The 9,786-nt window shown below is 47.5% G+C and overlaps 1 protein-coding gene across 7 annotated transcripts; it reads left to right on the top strand.

Annotated features, from left to right (window-relative positions):
• Positions 1-1,519: 1,519 nt before the first annotated feature.
• On the top strand, positions 1,520-9,548 carry AGRP (agouti related neuropeptide). 7 transcript variants are annotated; one of them, XM_082232271.1, is made up of 4 exons: positions 1,520-2,004; positions 6,860-7,038; positions 8,392-8,474; positions 9,269-9,548. In XM_082232271.1, exons 2-4 carry the CDS (start codon positions 6,867-6,869, stop codon positions 9,458-9,460), a joined length of 447 nt encoding a protein of 148 aa, XP_082088397.1. In that variant the 5' UTR covers positions 1,520-2,004; positions 6,860-6,866; the 3' UTR covers positions 9,461-9,548. The 7 variants fall into 7 exon arrangements, with proteins under 7 accessions (XP_082088397.1, XP_082088398.1, XP_082088396.1 ...); XM_082232272.1 differs by lacking the exon at positions 1,520-2,004 and adding an exon at positions 2,101-2,174; XM_082232270.1 differs by lacking the exon at positions 1,520-2,004 and adding an exon at positions 2,180-3,342.
• Positions 9,549-9,786: the final 238 nt, after the last annotated feature.

Genomic DNA, 9,786 nt, shown 5'->3' with positions numbered 1-9,786 from the left:
ATTGGTTTTCAACTTTTCTGGGGCAAATGCAACTCAACAAATGCAACTCAACAAAGAAACATCACCCTCACCCACTGTTTTGTGACTTCACTTGATTGACTGCTGCAATATTCTTGGGGTGGGACTGCCTTTCAAGGCAGTTCAAAAATCTCAGGTACTAAATATGTGCAAAATGCAGGAGCAAGCACAGGAGACAGGGGGTAGGAGCCTGACAGATGGAGATGGTGCACACAGAGAAGTGCTGGTTGTGGTTATCACATGCCCTGAACCCAACAGCTGAGCTTTCCCTGGCCCCTGTCCTCTCTCAAAGCTCTCAGTCTTCTTCAAAGGCCAGCCTATGTGGGTCAGCAATTAAAAAAAAACTGGTGGCAGTGAAATTAACTCTTTATTCAAAGAACCCAAAGCAGTGCAGGCCTTGTGATCCCAGCAACTCTTCCCAGTAGGTCTTGCTCCAATGAGGCAGTTGTGAGGACTGAAGGTCCCCACTTTCCCACAGCTGCCTAAGTCCCTTCCTCTCCAGGGTATTTTCTAAGCATTTGGAGGCCACGTCTGCACGCAACCAATTTCTCCTCTGCCCTCTTCATTTCTCTGCGTGTTCTGGGATACCCGGTAGCAGGAGGGGGAGATTCCCTGGACTCTTCAGCAGCCTGCCTCATCTCCATCTCCTGGCCCTCCTCCTCTCTAGCCTCTGAATCAGGACTGCTCTCTGCCACAGCTTCTTCCTCCTGCTCACTAAACCCTGTTGCCTCTTCAGCTTCTGACACCTCCTGCTCCCTGTCTGCTCCTTCCTCTGGTCACTAATCATCAACCTGCCACTAATCCCCTGGCTCTGGCCTTCTCCCCCTAGGGCAGGGGTAGGCAACCTAAGGCCCGTGGGCTGGATTGCCTTCTCAACCCGGTCCGTGAATGGTCTGGGAATCAGCGTGGTTTTTACATGAGTAGAATGTGTGCTTTTATTTAAAATGCATCTCTGGGTTATTTGTGGGGCATAGGAATTTGTTCATTCCCCCCCCCAAAAAAAAATATAGTCCAGCCCACCACATGGTCTGAGGGATGGTGGACTGGCCCACGGCTGAAAAAGGGTGCTGACCTCTGCCCTAGGGGTTCCCTTGGGGGTTCCCCAGCTGGTGCCTCCTACCACTCATCTGCATCCAGCCAGTCCACGACAGCCTAGCACCTTGCAACCCTGGTGCTTCTTTGCCTGGGCAGCACAACTCAGCACTGCCAAAGGTACAAGAGGGTGCAGGGAAGGGATTGTGATGTCTGGCGCAGAGAGCTGACCAACTCATATTGGCTCCTCAGGTTAACTTTGCCACATTTTCTGCCCAGTTAGAGTGAATAAAATAAATGTTCATTAGAAAAAGCAGTTGCAACTTGTTCTGTAAGGAAGAATTGTCTGAGCTGTGCAGGAGAACTAAACAAAATGTGGTTCCTGCTACTGCTCTAGACTGAACCCCTGGCAAAACTTCTTTCCGGCAGGGGTGGGTGAGAGCAACAAAAGAGGATTTAGCAGCTTGTATCAACTACTGAGCCCCTCTTCTTCCTCCTGCATATAGTTTTATTTGTCATCTCTCTCTCTCTCTCATACATTCTGCCTGTACTTCCTGCCTTCTGGGTCATTTCCTGGGCGAGTCAGTCTACTGAGGTAGCTTCATTTGCCCCAATGTTCCCAAGGCAGAAAAAGGCAGAAAAAGCCAAGTGCTCCTGAAATATACTCGGAGTCCTGTAGTGATTTCATGCTCTTTATTGCAGCTTGTAAAACAGTGATTGAATTGCTCCCCAAACCCCAAAAGGCTTTTATATACATTATTTACACAATGAGTCCCGTCTGATTGGCTGATTCTGCTTCCCTCCTGGAGCCTGATTGGTCTTTTCCTGCAAGCCAATCAGTTGTTGCATTCTAGGATCCTACTTGCCTATTGTTCTGGGATTCAAGCTTAGTACATAACAGCTCCCCACCCCACTGAAGGGCCCTTCCTTCCGGTTCTCTCCCTCTAAATAAGGGCAAGCAACTTTTGGGGGGCCTGAGGGACTACAATGGTCTGCTGCCCCTCAGCCACATCATGTCAGGGGTGGTCATGGCAAATACACTTGCTACACATACAGCACCCTCATTCACGAAGATTGCTCTCTGGGTGCCCAGGCAGAGCACCATCTGCTCTGAGCCACAACAGGTAACTTGGAGCTGCTGCCTCAAGCCAGAGTGTGCCTCATGGAGCTGCTCCAGGAGTACAGCCTGACTCTTAGGGAGGTATTGCAACCAACACATCCATCTCCAGCACTCCAAGTACTCTGCCAGGAGAAATAAGGCTGGTTTTGCTGAGTTGCTATTTTATTATAGGTATTGATTTTTGTTTTGTGTGTATGTGTGTGTAGTGGAGGCCTCAAACACACTCATAAATAAATTTCCCCCTGATCAGAGTTGATGTGGAGTTTCTGCAGGTGTGGTGACAGTTTCTTCTGTCCCAGGTGCCCAGGCTGCCATTCTGCCAGGCCCACTGAGTCCTTCAGGACAGGCACCCTCAGGGCAGTTGCAAGAGAAGCCACCTGCGACCTTTGCCCACTTGTAGATTTAAGCTTCCAGGCATGGATCCAGGCTCTGAAAGACACCCTGTTTGGCAGTTCATGCTAATATCATTTTCATGAAGCATGACCCAACAAGGGTCGGAGGGGCCCTGAAGATACCCCCAAACTAGGGCTCTCCTTGGCAACAAGAACCACTGGGATGAATGGAGCAAAGGCTAAGGCAGGAAGGGCAGGCACAAGTGCCTCCTTCTGCATTGCGGAAAAACTTTGATTGGCGCCTTTCCCCTCCCCATGGAAAGAGGGAGTTTGTGTTTGTCCCCTGACTCCCCCTTCCGCTCTCCTGTTTTCAGAAAAACATGCTTTGTTGACCACTTTGTCAGTCACTTTTGTTGCTATTTGGGGCTCATCCTTTCCTGGAATTGGCTGTACAGAACAGAGGAGATTTCATTTAGCCCCTTCACATCATGGGCAAAACATACGCCTGAGGTTTCCCCTGCAGATTAAAAAGCTTTCAAAGCAGTTGGGGTGGGGGCCGTAAAGGAAGCTGCTGCCTGCACTATGATGCTAATAACTTCCCAGAATCCTCTTTGCCCTTTGGCTGGTTACTGGCTGAAAACAGTGGCTCGCAAACAGAACTGGCCCAGAGATATTTTGGTTCCTGATATAAAAATCTAAAGCTCGGTCCTCCCCAGACACACACCTCATGAGGCATGTTATTGGCCTCCCGTTCATTGTCAATTTGACTTTTGTGTGCAGGAGATGTTCGCAGGGCTGGATAGAGCTGCCTCCTATCTGAGCAACTCTGCCTCCCTTACAGTAAGGCTCCCTCTCGCCTTCACACAAAAGCCCTGAATGCAGAATAGTCTGTTGTTTGCTGGGCTGTGCATAAACCTCAGTGGTTGCAGCTGTATTCAGAGGATGCTGAGGAACTCAGGCTGTTTCCCTGGACACCACAGCACCTCTGAACACTGATCTGGAAGGAGAACCTCCTTCAGCCCCTTGTATTGGGGGGGGGGGGGAGAGCAGGCTCTGTTGACCGTGTGTTCTTCCTACTGTGGGCCCCTCGCTTCCTGGAAATGGTTGTGTTGTTATCCATTTATTGAATGTTGGGGGACACACATCAGCCAGGCATTTCTTCTGCAGATTGAAAAGCTTTCAAGGCAGTTTGGGGCTGCCTCCTTCATTAGGGCATTAATCTCTTCCCAGAATCCTCTTCTTCCTCTCAGACAAACAATCATTAATACAGAGGAGCTATAAGTGTTATGCAGCAGTGCCTATGTTCCTGCCTTTATTTGTCATGATGGGACATGGGCATAGCCATGATTTATTTTAAGGGGGGCACTCGTTATGCTGAGGGAGGGGGAGAACTGAGTTATCTGTAATGTAATTGGTCAGTTAGTTACTTTTATTTATTTTTTAAATGTTTTTATTAAAGATTTTATTGGGTTACAAAAGTACACACAACATCTCTGCTTTCAGTACAACATCTCTGCTTTCAGTTAATTGGAAGTGCAGTTTTGATTCTCCTTTCTGCACAAACAATCATTAATGAGCTTTAGAAAACAGGGGGGTCCTCAGGGGACATTGGGCATGGGGGGGTACAAAGCAGGGCTATAGTTGTTGCTGGGGTGGGGGTGGGGGGTGAGGAGAGGTTTTTTTCAAGGCTTTGGCAGTTTCCTGGAATATGAAGAGGGGATGATCAGGTATAATAGTAGTTTCCAAAGTTTTAAGCAAAGAAGTAATGCTATTTTTGCAGCCTGCGGTAACCAAAAATAGGGTTTGGGGCTGTGTGAAAGCCTAAATTTCCCTCCTGTCCGCATTGTGCTTTAGACTTGCTTTATTTGTATAATTTTATTTCCTTAAAGCTCTGCAGCGCTGGTCTTCAACTGGTAGGTCAGGACCCACAAGTGGGTTGTGACCTGATCCAAGGTGGGTTGCAACAGGAGCAGACATATGGTAAAATAATTGATCCCTAAATGTATGTTTGGGTTAAAAGTGGGTCTTGGGTCTGAAGAGGTTTAAGATATCTGCTGCACACACCTTGTGAGGAGGTGACCTCTGCTCCCTCATGGATGGCCCCCAATATTTTAAATATTTAATATGGGCACCCCAATCAGATACACAAAGCTGGTCTGGGCTCTCAAAGATCAACTTGGTTGTATGTGCCACTCAGAGGGGAACGGTGCTGGATCCCTAAGGAAGGCGAAAGTTCCTCTTATGGATCAGGAATTGGTAAAGTGCCACGATGCAGAGAGTAGAAATAAAAGAACAGTACTCTGAATGAAGAGATGTAGGAAATGGAGTCCTCCAAAGATTGATATTGTGACCTGTGTTTTTTCACTTGTTTATAAACAATCTAGAATTAGGGGTTAGCAATGAGGTGGCCAAATTTGCTGATGATACTAAATTGTTCAGTGTCGTTAAAAGAAAAAGAAATTGTGAAGAGTTCCAAAAAGACCTCTCCAAACAGAGTGAATAGGCAGTAAAATGGCAAATGCAATTAAATGTAAACAAGTTAAAACCATGCATGTTGGGATCATAATAATGTCATATGAACTCTCATGGGATCTGAACTGGCAGTGACTGGCCAGGAACAAGACATTGGCATCATATTAGATACCTTGATAAATATGCTGAGCCAGTGTGCAGCAGCTGTGGAAAAAGACTAATTCCATGCTAGGGATCATTAGGAAAGGAATTGAAAATAAAACTGCCAATATCATAATCAAGGGCGTAATCTACATTTGAAATACTGTGTGTCGTTCTGGTCACCTCACCTCAAAAAGGATACTGTTGAGCTGGAACAGGTTCAGAAAAGGCAGCCAAAATGTTCAACAGGATAGAGCAACAGTCTTATGAACAAATGTTGTAGCATTTGAGACTTTTGGGTTTAGAGAAATGGCAAGTAAAAGGAGACATGACAGAAATGTGTAAAATTATGCCTGGTGTGGAGAAATTAGCTAGAGAAATCATCATCATCATCAACAACAACAGAACTCATAACCATCCAATGAAGCTGAATGTTGGAAGATTAAGAATAGATAAAAGAAAGCAGTTCACCCGTGGAACTCACTCCCACAGGATGTAATGATGCCCACCAACTTGGATGGCTTTAGAAGAGAAGTCGACAAATTCATGTAGGAAGATAAGGCTATCAATGGCTACTAGCCATGATGGTTTTGCCTGCCTCCACGGGCAGAGGCAGTAATGCTTTCAGTTGCTACAAACCGCATGAGCCGCTTGGCCTGATCCAGCTTTGAGGCTCTTATCTTCTTATGAAGCAACAAAATTCAGTCGTGCAGGAAGATGCACAAAGTGATGCTTCCACAGAAGCCCACCCACCCATTAGTTTGCAGTCATGTGGTCCAGTCAATTAATTACGTGTGTGATTAATAAAAGCCCTTAGCCAACTTGCAGCTCCGCAGAGCCACAGCACTCGATCAGGATAACGGACGGACGGACGGCAAGAGTCAGGTACAGTAACTTTCTGCCTCTCCCACTCACTGAGTGTGACATGTGCTGAGCAGCACATTCCACAGGATAGGGCCCAGTGTGTGTGTGTGTGTGTGTGTGTGTGTGTGTGTGTGTGTGTACTTGTTGCTTTGCACAAAGAAAGTGGTATGTTCATCTCCCATTAAGCAGAGCAGCCCTTTGGTGGAGGCAGTGGGAGGGAGCCATGGAAGAGGGGCAGCTGCTGCACACCTTCTCCTTTGGGGTCTGCAGGGGGCTTGGGTATTTCCACAGGGCTTTGTCCACCATGTACCCATTTCAAGAAGACATCTCTGTACTGAGCTGCTCCAAAGGTTTGCGGGTGCCTGAATGCTGCCCTCGATAGAGGAAACCAAGCTCCTCTTACATCCCCACTTAGCCACGGAACTTGCCAAGCTGTCCGCCCTCTCAGCCTAACCTACTTCACAGGATTGTTATGAGGGTTAATTGGGGAGATTGCTCTGAGCAAAGAAGGAAGAGGAGAAGATGATGGGCAGGCAGCTGGCTTGATTGCATTGAGGGAAAGGAAGCGGAATGCAGCAGGGGCTTCAAGCCTCGAGATGACTGTCCTGGGGTGCTCTCAGTCTGGAGAGACAAACTCCTTGCAAGGTCTCTCTTTGGTCTCTTTCAGAAAAGCCTGTGAGGGAGCCCAGCTCTACAAGCTGGGGAGCGGGGGGAAGGGGATACAGTGTGCATGGTGTGGTTTGTGTGATATGGAACGCCCCCCAGAAAGGTTGGTGGTCTTTGCCGTCACCTGTGTTATTCCCAATTTAGGCCACCTCTCAGCCCAGCATCTCAGCCCTCTCCCTCCCCACCACCACTTGTTTCTTGCTTGGTTATCCAGGGAGACCATGTTGAGGATCCTGCTGCTGTCCTTAGGACTCCTGCAAGAAATCCCCACCACCCTGGCCTCTAACCCCAACCACAGCCGCCGTCTGGCCGAGCGGGGCCCCTCCATGCTGGACGAAGAAGGCCGCTCCAGCTACCCAGGGCTTCTGCAGGTGATCAAAGAGGGACCCCCAGGTCAGTTTCTCTCCTTTCCCCTCTGCCTGTCTCTGCAGCCTTTGTGCATGCAACACAGCTCTAATGTAGTTGAGGGGACCTGGGCAAGAAAACCCTCTTGTCTTCCGAGTGTGGAAAACTCAGAGTGCTTTCCCCTTCGCTGGGTTGTTTCCTTTGGCCTGACACTTTTGAGTTCCTGGATTAAGGCAGCGTGTATTGCAAGCCCTCTGCTTGTGAGTAACACTGTGTTCATGTTACGTACCAGCTTCAAATCCAGTAAGGTCATTCCACCCTCAACCCCACCCCCTGCATTTCAAATAGCATCTGTGCATCATTATACAGTGGTGCCCCGCAAGACGAATGCCTCGCAAGACGGAAAACTCGCTAGATGAAAGAGTTTTCCGTTTTGGAGGTGCTTCGCAAAACGAATCTCCTATGGGCTTGCTTCGCAAGACGAAAATGTCTTGCGAGTTCCTGCGGGTCCCCCCCCCTTTTCCTAAGCCGCTTATCAGCTGATCCGATAAGCTGATAAGCCGCTAAAAGCCACTAATAGCGCTAATCCGTCAATGGGCTTGCTTCGCAAGACGAAAAAACCGCTAGACGAAGAGAATCACAGAACGGATTCTTTTTGTCTTGCGAGGCACCACTGTACAAGTTGCCGGCTGTCTGTCCACACAGGTGGGAAGACAGGGGTGCAGATGTCTTCATATGGATCAAAGCTGTTTCGGAGGGAAACACAGTATTTCTCAGGAAACTACAGGACAGTGTCGATTCTAGCTAATGGTAGCTTCCCAAGCCAGCAGCGGGAGAGTACAGTATAGGGAAGGAGGCTGTGCCCAGCCACAGATGCCAAGAGCTCTCGTGGACAGGCTCTTTACCCATCAAGCAAACCCAGATTCACAACTGATCTCATGCACGTAGTTAATTATTTTATAAATCACCCTCTAACAAAAAGTTATCTGGGCAGCTCACGGAATAACAATACACCACAGCAATAACAATGACATTAAATGAAGTATTAAGGCAAGGCCAGATAAGAGCAAAAGAGGCAAAGGGTGGTGGTACTCAGCTAAGTTTTACTCAAGAGTAGATGTACTGAAATCAATGGACCTAATTTAGTCATGTTCACTAGTTTTACAGAGGAAAATTTAGTTGAATAGCACTCAAAGAACACAAAATTTAACAAATCACCAAAGGCAAAACAATCTTATTAGCTAAATTATTATTTAAAAGGCTTGGGTTTTTGGTCATGGCTGAAAAGACATTTACATGGGCTCCAATTAGACACCTCTGGGGAGAATAGATCAGAAGTTGTGAACAGCAGCTTCGGGAAGGCAGTGAAGGAGCTTCCACACCTTTGTTTTTCTTTCACAGATTTTGAACACCTGGCTGCTTTGGAGATGCCAATTGCCCAAGATGACCTTGTGCTAGAAGCAAACGCAATGGAGCCACAGCAGGTAACTGAAACCCTCCCACAAGCTCCCTGACTGTGCTTGCACATCAGAAGTGTCCCTACACTGAGTCAGGCATTGCTCCATCTTGCCCAGGATCATGCAGTCACATTAGCAGTCATTCTGCTAGAGAGAAGCATCCCAGATCCCAAATGATTGAATCTGGGACCTTACCTATGCAAGGTGTGTGTGATGGAGCTATGGGTCCTCCACCAACGCCATAGGATGAAGAGTTTATTTATTATTAAAAGTATCCTCTGCCCTTCCTCCAAAAGGAACATTTGGTACAATTGCATCCTGCAGCTCTGGATAATCCACCCCTCTTCCTTACACTGGTCAACCTTCCCAATTTGTGCTAGATCAATGTCATGATCAGAAAACATCCCATAATGATACCAGTAGAACAAACAACTCCAGGTGGACCAAGCCAATGAGGTGGCATTTCCCCCTCCTCCTGAAATGTATGGATCCAGAAGCTCCTTCCAAGTAGGAGCAGGCCGAGGTTGTCATAACTTGTTTTATAGTCATACATGTATTCTAAGTCAAACCCTGGAGGAAGAGCAATCAGTCAGAGTCTTCGTCAGGTAGGCTGTTGACCAATATATGGGAAAGCAAGGTTTGGATTAATATACTGTGGCCAACGGGATGCTGCCAGGTTGCTTTCTGTGCAGCCTAGACCCAAGCCATAAATAGGTGGATGTGTGTGTTTTTCTTTTCAAATGTGTATCTTCAGGGCAGCAGAAGTGGTTCTTGCCAAGCACCTCTGATCTCTTCATTCCTTCCCGTTGCTCTCTTTGCAGATGTTGCTGACAGCCCTGCAGACCCAGGGAAGGGAAGAGCGTTCCCCTCGAAGATGTGTCCGCTTGCAGGAATCTTGCCTTGGGCACAAGCTCCCCTGCTGTGATCCATGTGCCACCTGCTACTGCCGCTTCTTCAATGCCAATTGCTTTTGCAAGAAATTTAGCAACACTTTCCCCTGTGGCAAGAACTAGCCTTCATCAGGGTGCCACTCCCTTATCTTATGTTAAAATGGGGGCCTGTTCTTTTTACCCATTTTAATAAAAAGGAGCGACGAAAACACGAGCTTCTCTTTCCTTACAAAAGAAAAACAGACAACCAAAAGCCTTGATCACCTCAGCAGATGACAGTTCTCCAGCATTCTCCTAAAACCCAAAGCTTTAGCCAGCCATTCTTGGCATATTTGGGTACTTGAGATTGGGAAAGGGATGGCTTATTGTGCCATACAGACCTGGGTTCCCCATCTCAGGGTCTCTGAGTCGGTTACTGTACAGTAGCACTTAGAAACCTATTTTTGTTA

The sequence above is a fragment of the Podarcis vaucheri genome (assembly GCF_965113315.1).
Source record: "Podarcis vaucheri genome assembly, chromosome: 7".
Taxonomy (NCBI): domain Eukaryota; kingdom Metazoa; phylum Chordata; class Lepidosauria; order Squamata; family Lacertidae; genus Podarcis; species Podarcis vaucheri.
This window is presented reverse-complemented; position numbering and strand designations above follow the sequence as displayed.

Coding starts and splice junctions, on each gene's coding strand:
- AGRP (XM_082232267.1), top strand. CDS start 6,576: ATGACTGTCCTGGGGTGCTCTCAGTCTGGAGAGACAAACTCCTTGCAA. Junction 7,039..8,391: donor GATCAAAGAGGGACCCCCAG/GTCAGTTTCTCT, acceptor TTTCTTTCACAG/ATTTTGAACACCTGGCTGCT. Junction 8,475..9,268: donor ACGCAATGGAGCCACAGCAG/GTAACTGAAACC, acceptor CTCTCTTTGCAG/ATGTTGCTGACAGCCCTGCA.